Source organism: Malus sylvestris, chromosome 6, assembly GCF_916048215.2.
Source record: "Malus sylvestris chromosome 6, drMalSylv7.2, whole genome shotgun sequence".
Taxonomy (NCBI): domain Eukaryota; kingdom Viridiplantae; phylum Streptophyta; class Magnoliopsida; order Rosales; family Rosaceae; genus Malus; species Malus sylvestris.
Window position 1 is genome coordinate 30,641,985 of NC_062265.1, and position 27,122 is coordinate 30,669,106.

General features: G+C 38.1%; 5 protein-coding genes and 1 non-coding gene across 7 annotated transcripts; 3 read left to right on the plus strand and 3 right to left on the minus strand.

Annotated features, from left to right (window-relative positions):
* Nucleotides 1–604: 604 nt before the first annotated feature.
* Nucleotides 605–3,367, plus strand: LOC126626265 (protein SUPPRESSOR OF GENE SILENCING 3-like). Of its 2 annotated transcripts, none has more exons than XM_050295526.1 (2): nt 605–765; nt 1,691–3,367. In XM_050295526.1, exon 2 carries the CDS (start codon nt 1,729–1,731, stop codon nt 3,217–3,219), a length of 1,491 nt encoding a protein of 496 aa, XP_050151483.1. In that variant the 5' UTR covers nt 605–765; nt 1,691–1,728; the 3' UTR covers nt 3,220–3,367. The 2 variants fall into 2 exon arrangements, with proteins under 2 accessions (XP_050151483.1, XP_050151482.1); XM_050295525.1 differs by having other exon boundaries at nt 606–765; nt 1,686–3,367.
* A 1,468-nt stretch (nt 3,368–4,835) lies between these two features.
* On the plus strand, nt 4,836–8,008 carry LOC126626266 (anaphase-promoting complex subunit 8-like). The gene is made up of 4 exons (XM_050295527.1): nt 4,836–5,089; nt 5,181–5,490; nt 6,356–7,606; nt 7,731–8,008. The coding sequence occupies exons 1-4, from the start codon at nt 5,004–5,006 to the stop codon at nt 7,818–7,820; spliced, it is 1,737 nt and encodes a 578-aa protein (XP_050151484.1). The 5' UTR covers nt 4,836–5,003; the 3' UTR covers nt 7,821–8,008.
* A 101-nt stretch (nt 8,009–8,109) lies between these two features.
* On the minus strand, nt 8,110–9,574 carry LOC126626267 (uncharacterized). Its single transcript, XM_050295528.1, has 3 exons — nt 9,408–9,574; nt 9,197–9,285; nt 8,110–8,480 (listed from the first exon to the last, which is right to left on the minus strand). The coding sequence occupies exons 1-3, from the start codon at nt 9,435–9,437 to the stop codon at nt 8,327–8,329; spliced, it is 273 nt and encodes a 90-aa protein (XP_050151485.1). The 5' UTR covers nt 9,438–9,574; the 3' UTR covers nt 8,110–8,326.
* A 152-nt stretch (nt 9,575–9,726) lies between these two features.
* Nucleotides 9,727–9,798, minus strand: TRNAD-GUC (transfer RNA aspartic acid (anticodon GUC)). The gene has a single exon. It is a non-coding gene; the product is annotated as a tRNA-Asp (tRNA).
* A 728-nt stretch (nt 9,799–10,526) lies between these two features.
* Nucleotides 10,527–13,097, minus strand: LOC126626268 (uncharacterized). Its single transcript, XM_050295530.1, has 6 exons — nt 12,348–13,097; nt 12,117–12,168; nt 11,914–12,003; nt 11,368–11,432; nt 11,090–11,251; nt 10,527–10,994 (listed from the first exon to the last, which is right to left on the minus strand). Exons 1-6 carry the CDS (start codon nt 13,002–13,004, stop codon nt 10,938–10,940), a joined length of 1,083 nt encoding a protein of 360 aa, XP_050151487.1. The 5' UTR covers nt 13,005–13,097; the 3' UTR covers nt 10,527–10,937.
* Nucleotides 13,098–20,143: 7,046 nt separating this feature from the next.
* LOC126626269 (two-component response regulator ARR5-like) lies at nt 20,144–22,582 on the plus strand. Its single transcript, XM_050295531.1, has 5 exons — nt 20,144–20,453; nt 20,550–20,626; nt 20,774–20,851; nt 20,972–21,042; nt 21,983–22,582. The coding sequence occupies exons 1-5, from the start codon at nt 20,291–20,293 to the stop codon at nt 22,275–22,277; spliced, it is 684 nt and encodes a 227-aa protein (XP_050151488.1). The 5' UTR covers nt 20,144–20,290; the 3' UTR covers nt 22,278–22,582.
* The last annotated feature ends 4,540 nt before the right edge of the window (nt 22,583–27,122 follow it).

Genomic DNA, 27,122 nt, shown 5'->3' on the forward strand with positions numbered 1-27,122 from the left:
GTTGCGGCTGCACATGAGCTGAACCACTTTTTCTAAACAGAGATTATATTCACACATATCAAATTATTTTCCTCACACCTTTTTTTTTTTAATATTGTTTGACACACCACTAACACTTACAGAAAAATATTAAAAAATTTAAAAGGTGTGTGAAAAGTAATTTGGGATGTGAATATAATCTCTCTCTCTAAATTAGGAAATAAATCTACCTACAAGGGCAATAGTTATAACTTACACTCTCATCAGCGTAGCCAATTGTCGATCGACTTGGCATTATGTAATTGGTCCTAGTTACGTGGTCAATCTTACGTTACACACTGGATTCGCATCACACGAAGTGGGCTAATTTCTCGAGGTCATGATAGAAATTATCTGTCAGTTATGCCAATCAAAGACAACGTGGCATCATGACATTGTTCCATGTTGGCAATTAATACGACGTGCCTTCGTGTCATTGGTCAATGTTACATGGTTATTTGACGTGGCATAGTATATTAAAAAAATTAGTCGAGACACGTTTTTTTCGAGGTTTCGAGAAATACTTAATAGAACCAAGAGTGTGTCAGGTGAGGAGAGAGACAGTCACGCAAAAGTGTGAGCACCCTAGTGAAATAATTTTCCAAATTATTATATAAACACAACAGACTCTTCCCATCACTCTCGTCCCAGGAGGTGGTGGGTGGACTGTTGGGAGTCCGTCTCGCAACAAAAACCACGCCTGCTGAGCTCCTCCAACGTCGTCTTCATCGTCTCATTTGGCTTCAGGTACATTTCTTGTTTATTATTTATTAATTTTGTATGAATTTTGTTGTATGAGTTCGTGGCATTATGTAATAAAAAAAAATTCTGTTCGTAGGATTAGAAATTACAGAGTTAGGAAGAGACTTCCTCACTTGGATTTTTTTGTTTTCATTAATTTTATTAATTGGATTTTGATGGGTTTACAGAATTTTTGTCTTTTGGATTTGTGAACTGAATTTTTACAGAAGTTCATGAAGAATGTGAGTTTCCATGGGTTTGCATTCCGATTTCCCACAAAAGTTTACAGCTTTTCTCTCTAGCTGTGTGTAAATTTGTGATTTATGATGTGCGTTTTTCCGAGAAATTGTATGCGTAACTCGGCATGTATACCCCTGTTTTATCTCTCATCACGTGACATAGAGACAAGGACGGGGAGGGAGCACAGGCCCCGTGGTGGCGCATGCCCCTCCCACCTTTGTTTTCTTAGAGAAATGATGATATTAATCTTGTGAAAATAGTTGCAAACTTTCTCTCGAGTATAACCTTATTAAGGTGCATATATTTTGTTAATACGGATTAGCATTGGCATCCAAAAAACGGAGCTTTGAATTTTATAAGGTGCCTCTCTTCGTTAAATTTCTGGTTTAGCCTCTGCCTGAGGGATGTACCCCGGTTACATCCGAGATTTTCCCGGGGTTTAAGGGTGCTTATGTGCAGGCCTGCATACGTGTTTGGTCATTGAAATTGAGAGAATTGAGGGTGAAATGAAAGGCTTTTAAAACATAACACAGTTGGATGCCGATGAAGTTTCGATATGAACTCTCAAGTCTCAACTGACTGAGTTTGTAAGGACTAAAGTTACTTTTCTACCACTAGGCTATTTAGATTATTTGCTTTGATTGTGTTGGAGGTATTTGCACTAACATCAGGTGCCTCTACTGAAGGTTAGGTTTCCGGCATTGTCGAGGAAGAGGATTGCTGTCCAAGATGAGTTCAAGAAGAGGCGGTGGAAATCCAAAAGGAAAGCAGTTGAGTCAGGGTGTAGCAAACATTAGCCTGGACTCGGCACAGGACAATGGAGAATGGGAGGTAATTGGCAAGAAAACGAAGAACAGAGGTGGTGGCAGATTTGGTCCTCAAAATTCTAGTTACAAGGCTTGGGGACCACCACCACAAGGTGTTCCAATCACAGGCATGCCTGGTTCACAAGCTGCTCGTCCTCAAAAACCTGCTGGAGGAAGAAATGCAAGGAATCAGTATAACAGCACTGGTGGTTTCGGAGATAACTCTGTGGCCCCGAAAAATTTGATTCCCCCTCCGCTGGACCAAGGATGGAACTGGCAATCCAGAGCTGGCAAGAAAGACAAGAATGTGGCTCCTCCTGTTGCTGTTGCCGAAGATTATGGTGACGAGGACAACTCTGATCCTCTGAGTGATCTTGATGACTCGGATGAGGATCTTTTCAGTGATGAGTTTGACTCTGACTCTAGTGAAAAGAGTCATGAAACTCGAAAGAAGAGTAACTGGTTCAAACAATTCTTCGATGAGTTTGATCGTTTAAGTGTGGATGAGGTTGCTGATCCTGCCAGGCGATGGCACTGCCCTGCGTGCAAAAAGGGTCCCGGAGCAATTGATTGGTACGATGGCCTGCAGCCCCTCAAAAGGCATGCAGAAACTAAAGGGGCAAAGCGGGTGAAGCTCCATCGAGAGCTTGCAAAACTTATAGATGCGGAGTTGCAGCTGAAGGGAGCATCTGTCACACCTGTGGGCCAAGTATTCGGCAGATGGGCAGCTCTGAAAGATGAGGAAAAGAATCGCAAAGTTATCTGGCCTCCGATGGTGCTTATCATGAACACAAAACTCGAACAGGATGAATTTGACAAGTGGATTGGAATGGGGACCGAGGAGCTTCTTGATTTGTTTGATGATTATCATGCTAGTAAGGCTCGACACTCATATGGTCCGCAGGGACATTGTGGGATGAGCATGTTGATTTTTGAGGCCTCAGCGATGGGGCATTTTGAGGCGGAGCGGCTGCACAGGCATTTTGCAGGCCAAGGATTTGGTAGGGATGCGTGGGAGCGCAATCCTGTCTTGTTTCGTCCAGGTCTTATCCGACAGCTCTATGGTTTCTTGCCAACCAAGCGAGACTTGGATTCTTTCAACCACCACTGCGATGATAAAGGGAGGGTGAAATTCGATATAAAATCTTACCAGGAGATGGTCTTGCAGCCGACAAGGCAGATGAGTCTGGACAGCGAAGAGGTTATTCGGCTGAAGGACAAGCTCCCGAAAGAAATGAGGCTCAGGAAAGATGCTGAGGAAACTAATGCCATACTTCGTGGTAAGATCGAAAAGCTGCAAGATGAAAATCGTAGTTTGAAGCAGAGGATCACAAAGCATCTGGAAGAGAACAAGGAAGAGATGATTCTGCAGGAAGAATTCTACAAAGGTGTTATATCTCTTCCTCGAGATTAAAAGTTCGATTCAAGACCTTCAAGTATTTTACATTTCGTTTTTCTTTTCTTTGTTGGTCAAGAACTATGCTACATTTCGTTTCTGTTTTTTCTTGTTGGGATTTTCGTTTTATTTGGTAAGAACTTAATCTTATTTGAACTTCAATGTTTGTTTGGTGTTTTCCATATGGATGAGCTTTAGATTTTTATATTGGTTGATTAAGCGTTACAACTTGCATGAACGAGTTCATCGCTACTATGTCATATGTATAGGTTTCTCTTCATATTATTATGTTGTGTTATTCGATAAGAATGCCATGAGATGTACTCGTTCTATGCAAGTTGCTCTCGTATGTGAGAGTCATTCAATCCAAATATGTGACCTGCCAAACTCTTACCAACCTACATATTTGCAATAATTCCCCACCTTAAAAGACATCGTAGATGCTTACTGCGCATTTCCGACAGAGGTAGCAATGAAGTAACAATTTCAAATTTTCTATGCTACTAGAACAAAATTAACTATATCCGATGAAAGTAGTAACTTAGTTAATAAATTTAGGATTTTCATCACAAATCATCTTTGAAAGTGACCCACCTTATTAAGATGGTCTCTGAAATTAACCCACTCTATTAAGATTCAACCCAACCATAAATGCTTATTGCGCATTTACGAGGAAGGTAACAATGACAAATTTAAATTTGCCATGCTACTAGAACAAAATGAACTATCCAATGAAAGTAGTAACTTAATTAATAAATTTGGGGTTTTCATCACAAATAATCTTTGAAATTGACACTATCCATTAAGATGATTTCCGAAATTGAAAAACGATCAATATAGTCTCTGAATATGTGAGCCTCATGGGCATTTGAAAAACGATCAAAACGCCACGTGATGTACTCATTCTATGCAAGTTGCTTTCGTATATGAGAGTCATTCAATCCAAATATGCGACCTGCCAAACTCTTACCAACCTACATATTTGCAATAATTCCCCACCTTAAAAGACACCATAAATGCTTACTGAGCATTTCCAACGGAGGTAGCAATGGAGTAACAAATTCAAATTTGCTATGCTACTAGAACAAAATTAACTATATATGATTAAAGTAGTAACTTAGTTAATAAATTTAGGGTTTTCATCACAAAGAATCTTTGAAATTAACCCACCCTATTAAGATGACCTCTGAAATTAACCCACTCTATTAAGATTCAGCCTAACCATAAATGCTTATTGCGCATTTACGAGGAAGGTAACAATGGAGTAACAAAGTTAAATTTGCCATGCTACTAGAACAAAATGAACTATCCAATGAAAGTAGTAACTTAGTTAATAAATTTGGGGTTTTCATCACAAATAATCTTTGAAATTGACCCACTCCATTAAGATGGTTTCCAAAATTGAAAAACGATCAATATAGTCTTTAAATATGTGAGTCTCATGGGGCTTTGAAATTGAAAAACGATCCATTTAGTCCCTGAATATGTCCGCCGCAAATCGATGTGGTCTATCTATCATAATTTCATAAAGAATATGTTATGGGTTGATGTGGTTCATCGTAGACTCGTTGTAATGTAAAATCAAGAATAAAAAATACCAGCTCAGCCCATCCAAGTTAAAATACTAAAAAGCCCTCCCAGAACCCAAAACGTTTCGATTCCTGTTTTCGAAAAATCTGAAAACGGAGAGCGCGGGGTGGCTCGGCAGCCAATAGCAACCGTCACTCACGGCGGTCGTTATATTCCCCGGCAAACAGCTGCAGAATTGGCCGAGCCAGTGAGTGACCGAGTCAATCGATTCGATGAGTTCGAAAGAGAACTACAGAATCGAGCTTCGGACTGCGATTCGGCAGCTGAGCGATCGCTGCCTCTACGTTGCTTCCAAATGGTACCTCCCAAACCCTAAAACCCTGAATCCCCAATTCAAATTTCAATTCTTTACATCCAACTGATGCGTCGTCGTTTCAATAATTTTGCAGGGCGGCGGAGCAGCTCGTCGGCATCATCGAGCAGGACCCGGTAAAGTTCACGCCTGCGAACACGAGATTCCAGCGCGGGAGCTCCAGCATCCGGCGCAGATTCCGCACCAACGACATCACTTCGACGCCGGCTTCCGGCGTGTCGTATGTGTCCACTCCGGTGATGGAGGAAGACGACATTGTGGACGGCGATTTCTACCTCCTTGCTAAGTCGTATTTTGACTGCAGGGAGTACAGAAGAGCTGCCCATGTGCTTCGTGATCAGAACGGAAAGAAGTCGGTCTTCTTACGCTCCTATGCTCTATATCTGGTTTGTAACTTTCTCTCTTCTTTCAGTCTCTGCAAATCAAAGTTTTAGTCTTTTGATTTTTCGGTGTGTTTCGCCCATAAATTTGAATCTTCACAAATTTGAAATTGTTGAGGATGCATAGTGTATAGCTAATCTAACCAAGAGCACCAATAAATGATACTGGTCTAGGGTTAACAACCCTACGTCCAGTTTGGAGGACGGAGTCTTCCAAGAGAGCACTCACGAGTGTTTATCACTGGAGAATCCTATGACCCAATTACACCCAAGCTCACCCACTCGCGCACAAAATCAAATGAGAAACGAGAAATTTTGTTCCTGTTTCTGCACGTCAAATAAGCTGTGCAGCATCCACAATAACCAAAGAACACTCTCGGAGAAGTGTATCCATAAAGCCAAAGAAAAAATTAGGCTGAGAACATCCCATAAACAAGACTGATGTGCCACTTGAAAGCCACACGGGGTTTTCTGCAAAAAAACAAGCTTGAGACTTAAATGCAAGAAAACAAGTTTTTCTATGGAACGGGCTCGAGACTCGAGTACCAGAAACATTCAGTTTTAAGCCAAATTAGTCAACAGGTATGTAGTATGAATGAACTAGTTGAAATATAATGAGATGTAGGAATCCAATGTGGCAAATAGGATTAAACATACAAGAAAACGGGTGAAAGACAACTATGAGTGGAATCTATTGAGATTTTACATTTTGGTTGATCGGTGCTTTAAGAAATCTATGTCAGTTTAATGCTACATATGGCGGTAGTAGAAGCTTCTCTTTTGTTCAGAAATCTTTGATTTTTATGAACCTACTTAGTTCATTGAGATTTTATGATTGTATATTTTTCTTTGTTTTTATTGCTTGCTGAAGGCTGGAGAAAAGCGGAAAGAGGAAGAAATGATAGAACTTGAGGGGCCACTAGGAAAGAGCGATGTTGTGAATGGTGAACTGGTTTCTCTCGAGAGGGAGTTATCAACCCTTCGCAAGAATGGGACTATTGATCCTTTTGGACTCTACTTGTATGGTCTTGTGCTCAAAGACAAAGGCAGCAAGAGTCTTGCTCTTACAGTTCTTGTAGAGTCTGTCAATAGCTACCCTTGGAACTGGAGTGCCTGGTCGGAGCTGCAGTCGTTATGCACTACAGTTGACGTCTTGAACAGCCTTAAGCTCAATAACCATTGGATGAAGGACTTTTTTCTCGCAAGTGCTTATCAAGAACTGAGGAAGCACAGTGAATCCTTAAAAAAGTATGAATATCTTAAGGGCACTTTTGTTTTCAGTAATTACATTCAGGCTCAAATTGCAAAGGCACAATACAATCTCCGGGAATTTGAACAAGTTGAAGCAATTTTTGAAGAACTTCTCAGGAATGACCCTTACCGAGTGGAAGACATGGACATGTATTCCAATGTGTTATATGCAAAGGAGTGCTACTCTGCACTAAGTTATCTTGCCCATAGAGTATTTATCACTGATAAATACAGGCCTGAATCTTGTTGTATTATCGGAAATTACTACAGCTTAAAAGGGCAGCATGAGAAGGCGGTTGTGTACTTTAGGAGGGCACTCAAATTAAACAGAAATTATTTGTCTGCTTGGACCCTTATGGGTCATGAATATGTTGAGATGAAAAACACCCCAGCTGCTATTGAGGCATATCGCCATGCTGTAGATATAAATCCATGTGATTATCGAGCTTGGTATGGATTGGGACAAGCTTATGAGATGATGAGTATGCCCTTGTATGCTCTTTATTACTTCAAGAAATCAGTATTCTTGCAGCCAAATGATTCTCGGTTGTGGATTGCCATGGCCAAGTGTTATGAAACTGAACAGCTCCACATGACTGAGGAATCGATGAAGTGTTACAAAAGGGCAGTTAATTGTAATGACAGGGAAGCGATTGCCCTGCACCAGTTAGCAAAGCTAAATTCTGAACTTGGACGTTCTGATGAGGCGGCTTATTACTACAAGAAGGATTTGGAGAGGATGGAAGCCGAAGACAGGGAAGGACCAAATATGGTAGAAACCCTTCTATATCTTGCTCAATACTATAGGCAGCAGAAACGATTTGAAGAATCAGAGATCTATTGTACCCGTCTTCTAGATTATACTGGCCCAGTGAGTTGCAACTTCTCTTTCTCTATATATGCTTACGGAAATGTGACATTGAAATCTAATGAATTATGTGCAAACATTTCGAATCTACAGAAAGTAACTCTTAATTCGTTGTGCTTCACTGCAGGAAAAGGAAACAGCCAAAAGCTTACTTCGAGGAATGAGAATAGAACAAGCCGGTGGTCCTTCAATGGACGTTGAGCACTTTCCTCCGTAATTTAGTCATGATGTACAAGGCAGATGCCTTCTCTATCAGATTCGGCACAACATCTTGCGTGAAGCTTGAAGTGGATCGGTCACATTTGAGAGCGTGTTTTTGTATTATCAATGTTAATTAGTTTGATTTCTGTAGAAAAAGAATTCAATTTTAATGCATTGCTGTAGTTTTCTTGAGTGTTTCTTTAATCTTCCGTTCGTTCTTTATTTTTCCGCACTTGGTTGCCTATCTGCGTATTATCGAACCAGGCACGAAGCAGGCTTTGATGTGCGAAGGCAAGATCAACATATGCAGTAATTTTCTCTCTGCCAATGACAAAACAATATAAATCATCCAACCAATTGGTATACAGAAGGCAACATCCAGCTTATACGATGCTGGAAAGGCATCAAAGAAAACCAAATTCAAGTGCACAATGTCATTCACTCAGATTATTTCAAATGACTAAAAGCAATTAGAGTCTCAATCTCTGGCATTTTCTTCTCTTAACCGGTACTCAAATCAGTTCAGTTCTTGCTCGGGTCGGTGAAGAAAGCGTTGATGCCTGGCATAATTTCCGGTGCCTTGTTGCGGACGAATTTCCTCAGGAAATGCTCCTTGTACTTTTCTCCCTCGGCGTGATTGTCCAATACTCCAGCAGCTCTGTTCTCCTTGGTCACTCTGATTTAGAAAGAAAAAAAGAGATGGTATCACTATACGCTACAACAAACAACAACAACAAAGCCTTATCCCGCTAAGTGGGGACAGCTATATCCTAGAACGTTACTACGCTCGGTTTTGCGCCAAGTCTTATGCCACCATACGCTTGAAAGATTTCAAGAGCTTAACTCCAAATTGATCATGTTATATAATCACTTTTTAGGGCTTGTTTGGTGTGAAGAATTGCATTGGATATCTCATAAAATTAAAAATGTGTTAAAAGGTAGAGGCAAATAATTCTTCGTTTAGAGGGGATTATAAAAGATTAGAAATGAAGGAAACATATCCTTTCCAATCCTACCATTTTTGCGAGAATTGATAGGAATAAGTTTCATTCACTAGTAATCCATCTTCTACCTTAATAAATTTCCTTTTTTCTTCGTCCAAACACACCTTGAATATAATAAATAATCCAATTCACTCCAATCCTAAGCATCAAACGAGCCCAAATATGTAAACGGGACCAATTCCCAATATCCATAATTAAACCCAAATATTTGGTGATAAAATTAAGGTTTTTTCGCATTGAAAATATTAATCTAATTTGACAAGTTATTGGCATAGAACAAAAATAAAACGGATTACAAATAGAACACGTAGATTAGCAACAATCTAATTCTAAAGCAATACGCTTTGCAGTCCAGATTTAGAGAGAGAAAGCGAGGAGAGAGAGATACCTGACTTCAGGGTTGATGGTGATATGGCGGAACAGACTCAACCCGCAGATCCCTACGGCGACCCCTGTGGCAGCGAACAGTGGATAAACCTACATACACACACATACATACAATACGACGCCGGATTAAATGCCCAACCAACAAAATCAAAGCCGATCTGGCACAAAAACGAAAGGAAAAGATCAAGTATCGGAGGTAGATCTGCGCTTACCTCGGGCCTCAGCCAGCGATTCGCAGCCATTGATCGAAACGCACCGTACAGAGATTGCCGGAGAGAGAGATGCGATGAGGGCTTGGGAATGCGAAAACAGGGACGAAGGAAGGAGCGAAGAGAGACGACCTGAGCCGCCACTTTTATCCCTCCTTTATATAATTTCTAATTGGAAGGGCTCGGTTTTGATTGGCTGTCTCGGGACTGGGGTGCCCCACTTGCACTCTCCCGTTCAGCAAATAAGATCGCGACACGTAATTCGGTTGAGCTTCCCGAGGTTTGACTTAAAAAGGTGTATGGCAAAAAGAAAAAAAGTAGGCGCCGTTGCCGGGGATCGAACCCGGGTCACCCGCGTGACAGGCGGGAATACTTACCACTATACTACAACGACTTATTGTTTTCTGATGCTATTAGTTTTTAATTAAAGGTTACTATCCACGCTCCCATACTTCTTTCACACACCTTCTCCATTTTCAGCTGCCAAATCGAATGAATTTAAGAAGATCAGTAGACAAAAATTAACAAGGGTGTATGAGAGGTACAAAGGAGGGGGTTGGATAACACCACCCGTAATTAATGGAACATAAAAAAGAAATTAAAGAATCTGCATTAAGGTTGTTCACATCATTGCACAGTTGCATCAAGTTTTTCTCATTCACAAGGCGTGGCTAATCAAGTTTACTTGGATTGAATAAGTCCATATTATCACTTGTATAGTTGGATTCCAAGTTTTTCTCGTTCACAAGGTGGAACTAGTCAGGTTTACTTGGCTTGAATAAGTCCATATAACCACTTGTATAGTTGGTTCCAAGTTTTTCTCGTTCACAAGGCAAAACAAATCAAGTTTACTTGGCTTGAATAAGTCCATATTATCACTTGTATAGTTGAATTCTAAGTTTTTCTCCTTCACAAGGCGAAACTAATCAGGTTTACTTGACTTGAATAAGTCCATATTACCACTTGTACAGTTCGATTTTTCTTTTGATACCAAACTAGGATAGTTGATAACGTGTACCTTTTGTAGCACAACCACGATTATTACGTGGATAATCGTGATTAAGATTTTGATCTCGTTTAGCGGCTAATGTCGGACGAGAACTCAGCTCTTCAACATACACATCTCTAAAACTCGCAGTCAAATCTTGTATTAGAACATGTTAATACATCATACGCGAACACACGTACAATACAAGTACAACTAGTGGCCTACTAATACGACTACAATGCCACTGTTTTCCTCGGCCAAAATACAGCGCAACATACTCGAGCTCTTTTCATCAAGGAACGTGGACTCGGGGACACACTCCAGAAATGCTGTTTTCGAACAGAGGGAGGACTCGGGATAAATGATCCGACAATGGAAGTTCTACGGCCTCTAACTTCAATGCAGAAGCTTCTTCATTGTCAACTCCATCATGTACCTTCATATCAAAACCCAAGTGGTAGTATTAGAAAGTTCCATGTCGATATCCATGTCTTCCCCTTCGGTCACCATTCCAGACCTCAACTTGTCTACGGCTTCGGATCATGTTAATTCCTTTTGTCACGTATACGATCACGCCATGAACCTTGCTTCTTTGCAAGTACCTACAGAAATGGCAGCATCATTTCAGATATAATGTTCAGTCCGAAAAATAACCCACGGCAACATGTCGCTTAGCAACAAGCAATCTTCAACTTACCGTATCACTCAAGAGGACTGTAGTTGTAGGCTCACTTTCTTTGCTATCCTTTGTGTCGTTCTCTGCCTCAATTTCACTATCCATCACAATGGTCGGTCGATCATCTGATGCACCAAACATAGCCTCATCATGAGCAGATCTGAGCTGCTCCTCCCTTTTTGTCTACACGGTGACAGTCGAATGAGTAACGTCAGAAACCACGGAACTTTCGTCATCTTTAACAAGCCAGAACTGGAACTCAAATGCGTAAATAGCGGGAAGATCGCAGATGGACATACCTCAACTGCAGAAAACCGGAAGCTTTGGCCAATGTGCTTAACTAGTGCTGCATCATCATCAGCAGCTACACAAAAAGGTAAACATGCGCAATCAGCTCACTTTGCTCCAATCAGACGGCCAAGATATATGCTGATTTACAACTTCAAAGCTACATAAATCAGTGTGGCAGGTTTATTAATTCTCATGTCAACGATGAGCAACATAATCACGACTTTCTTTCTGAATCTAACCTATGATGACTGATTGATCCAATGCTCTATATTTCTGATCTTGGATAATAATTACTATGCCATATATAAAAAACTAAATTACTTCGTAAGGCTATAGAGCAATCGGAGTTTTAGCCTGAAACGATAATCTCTTGTTACAAGTATGGCCGAGTAAGAAGATGTAGAGGCATTTACAGCTGCAAACATATCCAGGTTTTCTCACCAAAATATGAACATAAAGACGATTATCCAACTGATTGAGAAAACAGAAGTAATGCAAAGCGAAAAATTCAATCTTCACATTATAAAATACAGTGGTGGTTATAGATGTTTAACCTTCAACTTCTTCATCATCAAGTGGTGCATCTTTGTTGAACTCGAACCTTTCCCAACCCGAGCCCATCCCTTTCGCTGCATCCTTCTCAGCTGCATTTACGAACATACAATGTTATAATGCACAGCTCTAAGCAAACCCATATCTTAGAGATTAATTAACAAGAACACAGGATTATAATGCACTATAACATCGGATAGCTCACAAGTTTCGGCAAGTTGAAGCTTCATCTTCGCCTTCACTCTCTCGGCCGCGGACTGATCATATCAAAAGAACAGCTTGTTAATCGTACTTGAGAATCGAAATCCAAAATAACGCGTAATTAGCAATCTTATCAAGAATTTCACAAGTAAATTAGTAAACTTATTAAGAAATCACTGTTCCATTAGACTTGAGCTTGATTCCTGACAAATTTCAATTACCAAACTAATCATACCATCTTATCATAGCCTTCAATCAGCTTGGAATAATCAGCACCGCCGCCTTTCCTCTCCTTCCCCGATTTACCTTTGGTCCTCTCCGAAACCCTCTCCCTCGGCGACGAGCTCCGACTCCTCCGCCGCTCCTTTCTCCGATCCCGAGGCGATCGACTCCGACTCCGGCTCCGGCTCCTCCCTCTCCGTCGTCTACCTCCATCGGAATCGCTCCCGGACCTACTCCTCTTCCTTCTCTCTCTAACCCTATCTCTTTCTCTATGTCTCTCTCTGCTCCTACTTCTCCGCCTCGAATGCCTCTCTCTGCTCCTGCTCCTGCTCCGCTTCCTCGAATGCTTATTATCTCTCTGCGAAAACCTAGCCGGTTGTTTCTCTTCTCTTTCCTCCGCCGCGTCGGGCCTCTTCCTCTTGAGCTTGTTCTGTATGGACTCGATTTGGGCCTGATTTCGGAGCTCCGACTCTTTCTTCGGGCTGGACGCCTTAACGAACTTACTGAGGAAGGAGGACGAGGTGGAGTACGCCAGCGCTGAGCCGCGCACAGGGGTATTTTCGGAATCCGAGTTTGCGGAGGAAAAGCCGAGGCCTTGTTTGAATCGGGCGGCTCCTTCGCCGCGCCGAGTCAGCTCGTCGTAGTACGCCGCCGCTTTTTCCTCCTCCATTTTTGCAACGCTTGCTGGTGCGACGGTTCGGGGGCGCTGGTTTCTTTTCTTTTTTTTTTCCAACCAAACGACGTCGCTTAACGCTGGTTTGCGCACCGGTTTAGGGCGCTTGTGTTCTTTTTGTGCTTGATGTATTAACGGGCCTAGTTTTTCTAACAGTTTGGGCTTTCTAGCCTTTCTTTTATTTGTTGCGACTAAACAATGTCGCTAGGCTGACTTCTCGAACCCATTTGAGAGATTTTTTAATGTGCCAGGAATACTGTCTTATACATTAAGTGGTATAACGTAATTGGTTGGAATTTTATTTTTTAACTTTTCAACTATTATATTATTACACTTAGTATACCAAACTGTGTTCCAGCACATTAAAAAAAATTCTCCCTAGCTAAAGCAAAGTTTGGCTTTTGGACTCCTCACCAATTACGTGTAATGTTGATGTGTCTTGTTTTACTCGTCTATCGTAGCAATATTGCTTGGAGAGCTTTTTTTTGTGTATCCGAAACACATGCTAATACACTATATTTTTCAGTGTCACTTCCTATTACTTGAGCGTCTCGTTGTTGTGAGTACCTTATTTACTGTGCATTGTGGTTTAGGTGGGTTAATTCTTTTAGGCTATGTTTGGATGAGGGCGTTGCAAGGAACGGGCCACAAAATATAAAATATAGTGAGTATCAAAAAGACATGTGAGAGGGATTTGTTAATCTCTCTTTCGTGTTTTTGTAATGCTCATAAAAAGCTTTCTTAATCCACTCTATATAACTTCTTATGATCTTTTTTTTTTAATTACTCGGCATCAAGGTATCGTTTGGTATGCAGACGGAATGGGACAGGACGGGACATAACGGAAAGGGAGCAAAGATGCCCTCGGATGGAAACAAGGAGGAAGAAGAAGGAGACGAAGATGTTATAATTTTGTGTTCCACGGATGTGGAACGAGTCGTTCCAGGGGAGAAAGGCGGAATGAAAATTCACCAAAAATTCGTCCCGTGGAACAGCATGTTCCATCCGTTTTAGGCGCATCAAATATGGGACAGAACGCATCGTCCCACGTACCAAACGATACCTTAGATCTTGAAAAAATTTCGGATGGGGATTCTCTTCCCTCTTTTTTTCCCTCCTCTTATCTCACACTTTCTTTATTTTCTTCTTTTTTTATCTAAGAGAATAAAATCATGAGCGTTCAAACAGAAAGAAAGAAAATGTGAAGAAAAAAACAGAGGAAGAGAATCCCTGTCCAAAATCCCCACCCGATAGTTTTTAGGTTTTGTTTAGGACTTGGATTGTCTGCCCTCTTAGTGATGGTGCTCTTCCATGCCCTCCTATTTTGTGCGATCACGGTTAAACCACGTCAATATTTTATATTAATTTTTTAATAAAATAATAAGACAAAAAATAATAAAAATATAAAATATTGATGTGGTTTAACCGTGACCGCACAAAATAAGAGGGCATGGAAATGCACCACAACTAGGAGGGCAGACAATCCAAGTCCTTTTGTTTAAATACGACAACAGTGTTGGTATCTTTCTAGATATGTGCTGCATCGTTTTTGAAAAGCACAAATATAAACAGTAAGAGGGATTGCAGATGATGACTCTGTTCCAACAGCTGTGACTGTGAATCCAAAAATCGACCAGCTGCAAGCCTGCAAGAATCAAGGTCCATCAACTGCTCAAATTCCAAAGCCTTTGAGCCCCGGAAATCAGATTTGTGGTATGTAGGAAGTTAAAATATCTCTCTCAATTATTTCAATTCTTAAAAAGGATAAATAATCGTAATTTATCATTAGTTATTATTATTAAAAATGTGATATTCACATACCATTTTTTATTTCTTCCACATCTTTTTGGTTTTCGACCGTTAGATCGGATGAATTAAAGAAGATCAACAGATAAAAATTAACAAAAAATGTGTGAGAAGTAAAAGAAGTATGTGGATAGCAGACGTTTTATTATTATTTAAAGGAACTGCTCAAATTCCAAATCCCACCAAAGTGCCTGCCAAATCACTATTAAATCAGATTATTCATGCCATATATTATTATTTACTTATTTTATTTTATAAAACATAAAATAGAGTATTATTATTATTATTATTATTATTATTACTATTTGTTTGAGGTAGACCGGTAGAGTATTATTATAAAAACTATTAAAAACATTTGAAAATTTTGAGTTTTAAGGATAAAGACAATTAAAAGGTAAAGTGATTAGTACCAGAATTGACTTTTAATACAAAAATTTAATTTTTCGTTAAAGTAAAAAGTACTATAAACTTTTCGTTAAAATTTTCTATTATTAATTTAAGATTTGACTGTTCACGCAGATGGAGGTTGCTCAGAGAATCATGGACAGACAGATATAATCAATTTTTCTCTATAAATTTCCTCTACCAGAAAAAGTGGGCCCCACATCGATCACCTAAAAGATACCGTGTCCCTACCAAATATATAAATATATCTATACATATTTGGGATAAGTGACCCTTCAGCATAGATTTCTTCCCATATTTGATGCCGCCGGTGTGGGACTCTGCGATTTGGAACGAACGTCATCGAATCCTTCAATTTCCCATCAAAATACCCAAAAGAAAATCTAATTTAATTTATAAAGGTGGGTCGATCCAAAATGTAATTTAATATTTGACTCCAAGTTTCTTGAGATTTTGGTCAAAACTGTAAAAAATAAAATAAAAAAATAAAAAAGTTGGAGGCTTTTGAGTGGGAGATCAGAGGGTCTGGCTGTGTGTCTCAGATTAGCAGACTGAAATTATGATGATGAACAACGTTTCTTTCTTGTCCTTTACTTTTCTTGAGAATATGTATCTTCTGAAGGGATTTGGGTTTTTCCCTTTGTGACTCATTGATAGTGTGATCTGAGTGGTTGATGGATTAATACAATATAAATTAATTAATCGGTTTATATTAGATAAATATTTGCCTATCTAATAAAAGTGATAAAGTTTACAATTTTGCTACCTTTGAATTTACTTACAATATTCAGTTCAATTGCTGGATTTATTTCGTAGTGATAATTTTTGTATGGTTACATTTTAATGGTGTGTTTGGCCTTGAACTATGATTGAATTGTAGCTTTAGTCGCTTAATTAAAAATCTATTGGATTAAAAATCTGAATTCGACGTAATAGAGCATTGGTTATTCATGCCATCTCACAAGGTTGGTCACCGTCCTGGTGACTAATGTTCAACATTTTGTCAAATTCAAATTATTATAATTAATAATTTAGAGATTGACACTACAATTAAATCATAGATTAATATTCAGCGGCGAAAATCAATATTTATACAATTTAGTATAGATTTGATTCCTTCTATATAATAACTAACTATTTAGTCTACTAACGTAATCGAAGAAAACAATACACCAATTTACTCTATTAGTTAATAGGCCCCTTTCCTTTATGTATATCCATTGCAAGCACCAATGAACTTGGGAGCTGTTTGAGTACAAGTAAAATATCCCTTCTTTTCTGACCAAGTATTTTTAAGCACTACCAAGAGGAAAGGGACCTGGGGAGGATCCCTTTTCACCTAATCCACCTAGTTCGGGATCCGGATTATTAAAATTTGATTCAATAGTTACAAATAAGAAGCATCTTTAAAGTAATAATAATTACAACCGTTAAATCAAATTTTATAAATGCGAATCCCGGACTAGGTGGAAAGGGAAGAAAAAAATCAGAGTGCAACATTAGTGGTAAAAGTTCAAACTTTCATGAATTAAAAAGTAAAAAAAAAACAGAGATTTAGAAAAAAAAATAAAGAACAATCAATAGGATCCTCCTCGAGAAACTCAGGTGTTAATCCAATATTTTAATGGATGACTATCTTATTTATTGGAAAGGAATCTTCTCTGGATCTCCTCCACATAATTCTACTGATAAAAAATTCAAGAATTTGAAATTTGATTCAACAATTAAAGTTATTATAACTTTTAGAGCAGACCCGTGTTTTTAACCTTTGGATCAGATTTCAAGGGTCCGGATTATTTAATGAGTATGATTAGATGAAGGGAATCTGGAGATGATCACTTTTCTTATTTATTGGCAAATTTACCCAGAACTGCAAAGGCATATCTTCTTTGATGCTTTTTTTTTTTTTTTTTTTTAAATTAAATGGCCATATAATGTAGAGATCATGGTTAGATTTTTATTTATAGGAAAAGAACATCATTAAAGAGAGCTTACAACTGTTCTCAATACAATTAAAGAGAAGCATTTCGCGCAAATTTTGGAATATAAAATTCTCAACTATGACTCTATGAGTGCCTGAAACAATAAGGCATTGGTGAGCAAATGCATCAGCAACAAAATTCACTTTCTGAAAAAATATGATTCTATTTGATGCTCGAAAATTTTGTAGCTAACCACCTGATGTCATCAATAATGGCAAGAAGGTTCCAAGGCACAACACATCAACCTTGGATAGCATGAATTGCAAGCCAAGATCATGGTTAGATGATCCAATAATATCCGTCAAATTTGAGAATTGCATATATATATAGAGAGAGAGAGAGATTGAGAGAGAGAGAGAGAGAGAGAGAGAGATCTCATGGAGCTCTATATAGGTAAAATTTTCAAGAGGTCTTTTGATATGAGTCCAAAATAACTAAAATTTTGACATATTTCAAAAGTTAAAAATCACTAAAAATTGAACTTATTTCAAAAGTATGTCTATAAAATTGGACCTATTTCAAAATTTTCCAATTTTCAAACCACGGGTTTCATTCTTTTCAAAAGTACTTGATATATTGCATGATTAGACTACCGTACCAATTTTTTTTCTCACATGTGAGAGTTGGAAAAATGTGTTGGAATGAAAAAAAGTTGAATTGTATGGCATCTTATATCTTTTGGTTGGGGATGGTAGGGCAATTGATTGATTTAAGAGCATTGTCATATCCATTCAAGATATTGAGGAGATAACTCACACTTGTTTGACAGATTTAGGTTAGCAATACTTAGGGTTTGTTTGGAAAGTGTTTTCAAATGGTTGAAAGGGTTTTTAGCGAAAATATTTTTGGAACATAATCTTGGAAAAACACTTGAAGTGCTTCTTGAAACCAAAATCATTTTCTCTAAAAACGTTTTGAGTCATTTAATTTTTTAAAAAAAATCTCAAATGAGCCATTACTTGATGGATATTATTGGATCACCTAACCATGATCTTAGCTTGCAATTCATGCTATCGAAGGTTGATGTGTTGTCCCTTGGAACCTTCTTGCCATTATTGATGACATCAGGTGGTTGGCTACAAAGTTTTCAAGCATTAGTGAAAAATATTTTTGGAATTAATCATTAGTAAAATGCACGTGAATCCTATAAAAGCACTTGAAGTGTTTCTTGAGCCATTACTTGACGGATATTATTGGATCACCTAACCATGATCTTGGCTTGCAATTCATGCTATCCAATGTCGATGTGTTGTCTCTTGGAACCTTCTTGCCATTATTGATGACATCAGGTGGTTGGCTACAAAGTTTTCAAGTATTAGTGAAAATATTTTTGAAACCAATCATTAGTAAAATGCACGTGAATCATAAAAAAACATTTGAAGTGTTTCTTGCATAAAGCACTCCAAGTGCTTTTGAAACCAAAATCATTTTCTCTAAAAGCGTTTTGAGTCATTTATCCCTTTGAGATTATGGCCTAACCATCAATGTGATATACTTGCACTATTCATCTCAAACGTTGTTTTTTTCTTCTGATTATCTATTCATCTTAAACATTCTTACATACGATGATATATTAACATATATAACAAGAAATCATTACGGAGTGTCTCAGTAGTTGGAACGAATTCCATGTCTGTATTCCACACGGCATATCATAGGTTTGATTCATATCACTTGTCACTCTCAAAACGATCGACTCTCGAGAAGAAGTCACTTGCTTGTCCCTTATAAAACATATATAACAAGGAGTTTGAAAATATTGAGAAAGCAGCTCATCGGTGGATTCTCAAGATTTTGTAAGAAAATTTGATGGAAAATAAAATATAGCACAAAATATTTGCCATGAACCATGTTGCTTTGAATTTTCAGCTACAAAACAAGTAATCACAATGTTTATTGTCTATATGTCACTAGGCATGGATGGGGTCCATGGGTCTGAATCCACCGGGTCCCATATTGGCTAAGGTTTTGACCGTTGGATTCAGCACACTGGATTGTAACAGATATATGTAAATCTGAAACTGAGAAACTTCCACCAAGTCAAAAGACTACACCTTTCCACCGCAACCCCACAAATCTAAATACAGATCTTCCAAATCAAAGTTAACGTTATACATTTTCTTTGACGGTGGCCATTTTCTTAAGTAATTTTGCTTTGGAACATTTATTATTATTAATCTATGTATTAATCCTATAGTCTTAGTTTATGATATTTTATTTCATTGACGTACATTTATACATAGATTAAGGTTAGTTGGTCAAGTCAATTTATTTTTTATATATGAGTCACAATCATTCAAAGATAGATTGGAAAAAAAATCTTATGTCCAACACTCGGATTAGAATTTTTACGACCACACAAGCAAAACCAAGACTGCCCACATGTTGTTGCACTTGTGCCGCATCGAATTACTTTAAAATACAGGGCTAGAAATTCGAATTTGAGTACAAGGAGTGTTAGATTCCGCATCGTTCAGGGAAGTAGATCATCTACACCCTATATGTACATGTTCACCTCTATATAGCACGAGACCTTTTGAGAGTTCACTGAGTTTGCGTGAGAACAATTCTAGGATGGGTAACCCATTAGGAAGTTCTCGTATAAGTTATCAAAAACAAAACCGTAAAAACTTAGTCGAAACCTAAAACAAATAATATCGTGACTCGACAGAATCGAACCTGCATATATCCTTATTATAATACGTCCCTTATTCGTGTTATATTATGATGTTTACTCTTGTTATAACAGGTCGACGAAAACAACAATCTGGTCACACTTAGAAAATTCACCCATTAAACTCGAGTAAATATACAATAAATAAGGATTGACAGGACAATAGACAAGTGGGGCGGAATGATCCTCTCTGCTAGATTTGCAAAGAGAAAACAAAATCTCATAAGATATATCGGATCCTCAGAATCTCAGCTTTAGCCTTTTGACTATTTAAAGCATAACCCACCCACCTCTCTTCTCTAAGTTTTTTCATTTCGAACGCGGCTACAACAAACTTTTCAAACACCTTCTTCTTCTCCTCTGTGTTTTCACTGTTTCCACGCGGACCCTTTTCACCTGAACCGCTCAGAAGCTCAATGGCGACAGCAGGCGAGATTCTCAGGCGGAATCTGACCGAAGGTTTTGATCTTTCCGGTGATTCGCAGATGCGTTCCGGCGAGCTGCATGTTCTTGCTGTGGATGACAGCCACGTGGACCGGAAGGTCATTGAACGCCTGCTCAAGATATCATCCTGCAAAGGTACGCGTGCACCCCGGATTAGTCTTTGATTTTTTTTTCTTGGAAATCTTTTTTGATTGGTTGGTTTCTGAACTGAGTTGATTTTTGTTTTTGCAGTGACGGCTGTTGACAGTGGGACGAGAGCGCTGCAATATCTGGGCTTGGATGGAGAGAAGAGCTCGGTTGGGTTTGATGTAAGAAAACTTCTGCCTTGAATCTGTTTGGTTTCCGAGAAAATGGTGGAAAAAGATGACATTTTCTCAGTTGCCCAACGGAAAATGAAACGTCTTTTTGTGGTTTACGGTGGTTTTCTGACGTTTATGTACTTTTTGTGGTTGCAGAACATGAAGGTGAATTTGATCATAACGGACTACTCAATGCCAGGGATGACCGGATATGAACTGCTAAAGAAAATCAAGGTTAGCCCTTTAATCTTGTTTTAATCCCGATTAAGGAGTAAAGTAGATGATTTACAATTGAATTCTGAGTGTATCATGGCTGTTGCTTGGAGATTAATTTTTTGATTTGCATATGAACAGGAATCATCGGCTTTTCGAGAAGTTCCGGTGGTGATCATGTCATCGGAGAACATCCTGACTCGAATTGATAGGTATATTTTCGGACTAACAATGTCTGTTTTATATTTTATTAGTACTTTAGTTTAAATTTTTCGGACTAAGGATGATGTTCCCCAATCGTTGCAAAGCGGAGAGCTTTCTTGGCGTGGGTTCGCCCTTTTACTTGATTTGTTTTAAATCATAAGCCAGAAAGATTAAATTGTGAATTAGCCATATAACCTAGGAAATTTGGTAATTAATTTCGATTGAGATTTAGATGTTACACCATTGTTTTTATCTTTTTGTCAGATCAGTATGGATTTTTCTGGTTTCTGATCTTCAGACCTGATATAAAATTCCTTAAAAAAATGGACCAAATTTTAAATAATAGGAAATAAGATTGGTGTTTTTCCTAAATTATGAAAAATATGTTAGGCACCACATGAGAATGCCATCAAATAATGTGATGTCATTTTCCTCATGAATCTTTTGGGGATTAACTAAATCTTATAAAATAGACCTCACATGGTTGGTTCAATTACATTAACAATAACAATTGTTATTATATTTTCTTTTATTGTTTAATATTTTTCAGGTATTAATCATATTTTAATTAATAAAACCCCCCATGTTATATGTCTCAATTCATATGGCCCTTCATGGAGCCTAATGGGCAAAATCTGCCATGTGAAGATTTTATGGGCATGATTGCCTTGCCCTACCCAACATTTCCTATATAAATGCATATTAGATTCAACTATTAACATGTCAGCGGAACGTCCCGGACAGATGATACAGTGTGTCATGTGTTTTTACTTTTTCACGTGCATTGAACTATTGGTTCAGGACGCCATAGTGGCATCCCATGGTTGCCGGAAAGTCTCTTGTTAAACTAAGTTTTGAGACAATCATGAGTTATCATCTCTCTTTTGGTGCTTAATGTGATTTAGTATATTCTTTGACTGATCAATCTCTTACAACTTTGTTTTACAGATGCTTAGAGGAAGGAGCTGAGGACTATATAGTGAAGCCGGTGAAGCTTTCCGACGTGAACCGGTTGAAAAACGTCATGATGGGAGGAGGAGAAAGAAAAGAAACTGAAGAGAAAGAAAATCACAAAAGAACATTTTCAGTTGAATACAACGCATCATCAACTCCCTCCCCTTTACCGCAGCTTTCGCAACCGTTCGCTTGCAATCTAGCATCGTGTCAGCTGCCACCTTTGTCGCCATCATCGCCGTTGCCATGTTCGTCATCAAAGAGACCGAGATTGCACAAGATGGATTGATTATGTCTCTTGCCATTAGGGTTTTTGGAACTTCACTTTTGACACACACCGTCCCCCATTTTGCAGAATAGAGAAATTCCTGTTGCCTGTGTGTCATGTTAATTTTCTTCCACTGCCATATGTAAATACCAGCACCAAACTTTCACTTGGACCAGGAAAAAGAAAGGGGGAAAGAGCAGACATATATGAAAGTCTTGGATTAAAATGTCCTTTTACTTCCTACTTTTTGTTGATTTTGCATATGTAAATCTCAATACAGTAAATGAAAATCCCAAACATGTGAGGGGAATATTTTGTTGTCTCAATATTCTTTGTTTCCTTGGTGTGGTATTTACAAGCGATATGATAATTACAAAGATGATTTTACGAAGGATTTAACTTAATGTTCTACTCATTCTATATATTTTACAAATATTTTTACACTCCTTTTAAGCCTTTTGATTATATGACATCCAAGGGTTTTTATTTATTTATTAAATGATATGAATATTTATGTGGATTTTAACTAAATTAAAGATAAAATAAAACTGAAAAAAAAACATAAAATCTGACAAATTAAAAATATAATTAAAAAAGGAAGACAATTTAACTGAAATTGATTCTCTCATCCCCATTTCGATCATGAGTTGGATTCAGACTTTAAACCCTAATAAAAAAATCGTGAAACTTTATTGAAAACAGCTTCGAGGGGTACCTCATTTCTTCTTCTATTATGTCGAAGGCAACCTGAAGCAATGCATGCCATATGCTACAATAAGTTAAGCAAACCCCACAAAGTAGAACTGCCTCATCACAAATGCAAGCAACTGGAACCAATAACTTTTTGGTAAATTGAGATTTTACTTGATTGGGGAAGGCAAGGAACGTCATCTTGAAAAATGCACAATTCGTTCATATAATCTTTCCAGATAATATCAGGTCTATTTGCTGGAACCTTTCAATACATGGTTGAAATCAGGCATGCGTTTAATTGCACAAGCATATGAATTTAAAGAAGTTTCATGATTTGTTTATTAGGGTTCAAAGTAGTCTTGATCGAAATGGGGATGGGAGAATCAATTTCAATTAAATTATCTTTATTTTTTAATTATATTTTTAATTTTTCAGATTTTATGTTTTTTTTTTCAGTTTTATTTTATCTTTAATATTAGTTAAATCCACATAAGTATCCATGTCATTTAATGAATAAATAAGAATTCTTGGATGTCATATAATCAAAAGGCTTAAAAAGAGTGTAAAAGTATTTGTAAAAATATTTGTCCATTGATCCTATATATATATATGGATAAGATCAAGGGACAAACATTTTGACAAATATTTTTACACTCTTTTTAAGCCTTTACATCACATGACATCCAAGGGCTTTTATTTATTCATTAAATGACATAGATGCTTATGTGGATTTTAACTAACATTAAAGAAAAAATAAAATGAAAAGCCATAAAATCCGAAAGGAATTAAAAATAAAATTAAATAGGAATAAACCCTATGAGCGTGCAAACAAGAAAGGAGTAGAACTCCATTGCATCTTCTCTTTGCCGATGGGTCTGCAACCTTTGGCATCTTAATGTCCTCAACGTCATCCCCTCTGTGCATATCCATCTTCTCTTGGTCTTTTTTTCCTGATCATTGGTAAAAAAAAAAAACCCTTCCTGATCTTTTTTTCTCCTAGTCCTTTTTTTCCTGATATTTGATAAAAAAACCCTTCTTGACCTCCATTGCCCTGTCGCATATCAGGATTTGGATTCACACCCATGTAATCATGGAAACAAATAATTACTTTGAAAACCCTAGTCGTAATTGTTAAAAAAAAAAGAAGAAGAAGAAAGGATCAAGAGGTCTGCAACCTCCGTCTCCCCCTTATTTATCGCCTTTGAAAATGCCCTAAAAAAGGTAGGCAATGAGGAGCAGAAGGTCGATGATAGCGCTGGTTAGGACGTAGAGGCGGAGAATTTTGTTTCGAAAGTTGAAAATTGTGCGGTCTTTAATGTTAGTTGAAATCACATAAGCATCCATGTCATTTAATGAATAAATAAGAGCCCTTGGATGTCATGTGATCTAAAAGCTTAAAAAGAGTGTAAAAATATTTATCAAAATGTTTGTCTCTTGATCCTATCTCCTATCCCATATATATATATCGTCATTGTATCTGTATGAGTTCAATAATATCCTATAACAAATTTAAAATTGGATGCTGATAAACTATCTGATAACTTTAATATCAAAGTTAATATATCGGTCTTGCATCTGTGTGAATACGAACGCTATTCTACAACTATACTAACTGTTGATAAACTATCTGAACATTTAATATTAAACTCACTATATATCGTTCTCATATTCATCTGAATCGAACAATCTTCTATAACTAAAGGGAAACGTGGCTCTAGACCAACTAATGGTGTACAATCATTCAAAATGATTCAGTATCCGATTTTGTGTCATTTTTCCCCTTTGGTGTTGGAACAATGGAATAATTTCACGTGGTGTGTTTATGCATGCTGCTTCCAGAAACCCTACTTTGGTGCCAAATATTTTGTCAATGGGGCCACGATGGAAAGATTTGAAGTAAATGTGTGGAGAGATGTAGACCCTTTGAATCATTATCCTCACTGGTTAAAAGGGACCCAATTCATATATAAGATTCCACCTATGAGGTTTCTTCGATGCTTTCCTTCTTTCGTTTTTCAGGTCCACAGAGGACACGGTCACGCGGTTCAGTAGATTTCCGTGTCCATGAAGGCTTACTACTTTTTGAACTTGAGGTCAAGCGTTTGTTACGAGAGTATACTAGTATCAGTCGTTCAAGTATTTGCATGTGATTATGAGACGTTGCGAAGTGGGTTATTTGTGCATTGGTAATTGTGGACCGCAAGGGCGGAGCCAGCTATAGGTTTCCTGTATAAACTTATTTTACACTCCATGCTCTGATAACAAAAGGAAAATATTAGCCCATTCTTATATTAATTTTTAGCTCCACAATCGATGGACCATTAATCTGTTATGAGCGTAAACCTTGAATGCATTTTGTGTATGTTGGCTCATTGATTATGTGTTGTGAGACTCGCCATGCATTAACAACTTACAGTTGCTCATGCACATGCCGTAGCGCTCTTATTTCAAATGCTAAAGATGCAGACCATATATACTTCGATTGCAAGCACTAAATCTGATGCAGGACAGAACCAAAGGTATCGAGGAGAGGGGAATAGATAACCTGGGATTCGCCCAACCAGGGGCAACGGAGCTCGCTCACGTCGTTAATCGTGAATCCGCTCACATGACCAAACCAAATGCTTGATTTTAGAAGGAGAAATCACTCTCTTCAAATGCACAAGGCAAATACAAAGTTAATTCATTCAAGTCTCCCTTCAAGACTTTCTAGTACAATATTTATATGGGTTTACAAATTAATCAACCTCATGTTTCTATAACACCCATACAACTTTCAAAATAACTTAACAAATTCCTAAATAATTAAAATACAAAATCTTTGTTATTCCAAAGCATATTAATGGTTTCAAATTGTTTTCTTCAAGGCCTGCCTCCTGCATCAAAATCCATACATCTATGGTGAGCTCAAGAGCTTTTGATTTGTTGAAGCAATATGGCATATTGAAGGCTCATATAACTTTGTTAATAACGAATAATTAAAGCACATGTCAATATTATTTTTTATATGTTATAATTTGACAACCAAACAATGCTAATAGAACATACATGGAGGCAAAGATGGCATACATTATTCTATCACTATCACCATGCACATCGTACTCAACAATGAAGATTGGGAAAAAAGAAATCTTGGGTGCAGAAATCAATGCTCTTAGCTACTTGATTTATAAGTAACTTATCACACAATGATAAAACACCACCACCAACAACAACAACAACAAAGCCTTTTCCCACTAAGTGGGGTCGGCTATATGAATCCTAGAACGCCATTGCGCTCGGTTTTGTGTCATGTCATCCGTTAGATCCAAGTACTCTAAGTCTTTTCTTAGGGTATCTTCCAAAGTTTTCCTAGGTCTTCCTCTACCCCTTCGGTCCTGAACCTTTGTCCCGTGGTTACATCTTCGAACCGGAGCGTCAGTAGGCCTTCTTTGCACATGTCCAAACCACCGTAACCGATTTTCTCTCAGTTTTCCTTCAATTTCGGCTACTCCTACTTTACCTCGGATATCTTCATTCCTAATCTTATCCTTTCTCGTGTGCCCACACATCCAACGAAGCATCCTCATCTCCACTACACCCATTTTGTGTACGTGTTGGTGCTTCACCGCCCAACATTCTGTGCCATACAGCATCGCCGGCCTTATTGCCGTCCTATAAAATTTTCCCTTAAGCTTCAGTGGCATACGACGATCACACAACACGCCGGATGCACTCTTCCACTTCATCCATCCAGCTTGTATTCTATGGTTGAGATCTCCATCTAATTCTCCGTTCTTTTGCAAGATAGATCCTAGGTAGCGAAAACGGTCGCTCTTTGGTATTTCCTGATCTCCGATCCTCACCCCTAACTCATTTTGGCCTCCATTTGCACTGAACTTGCACTCCATATATTCTGTCTTTGATCGGCTTAGGCGAAGACCTTTAGATTCCAACACTTCTCTCCAAAGGTTAAGCTTCGCATTTACCCATTCCTGAGTTTCATCTATCAACACTATATCGTCTGCGAAAAGCATACACCAAGGAATATCATCTTGAATATGTCCTGTTAACTCATCCATTACCAACGCAAAAAGGTAAGGACTTAAGGATGAGCCTTGATGTAATCCTACAGTTATGGGGAAGCTTTCGGTTTGTCCTTCATGAGTTCTTACGGCAGTCTTTGCTCCTTCA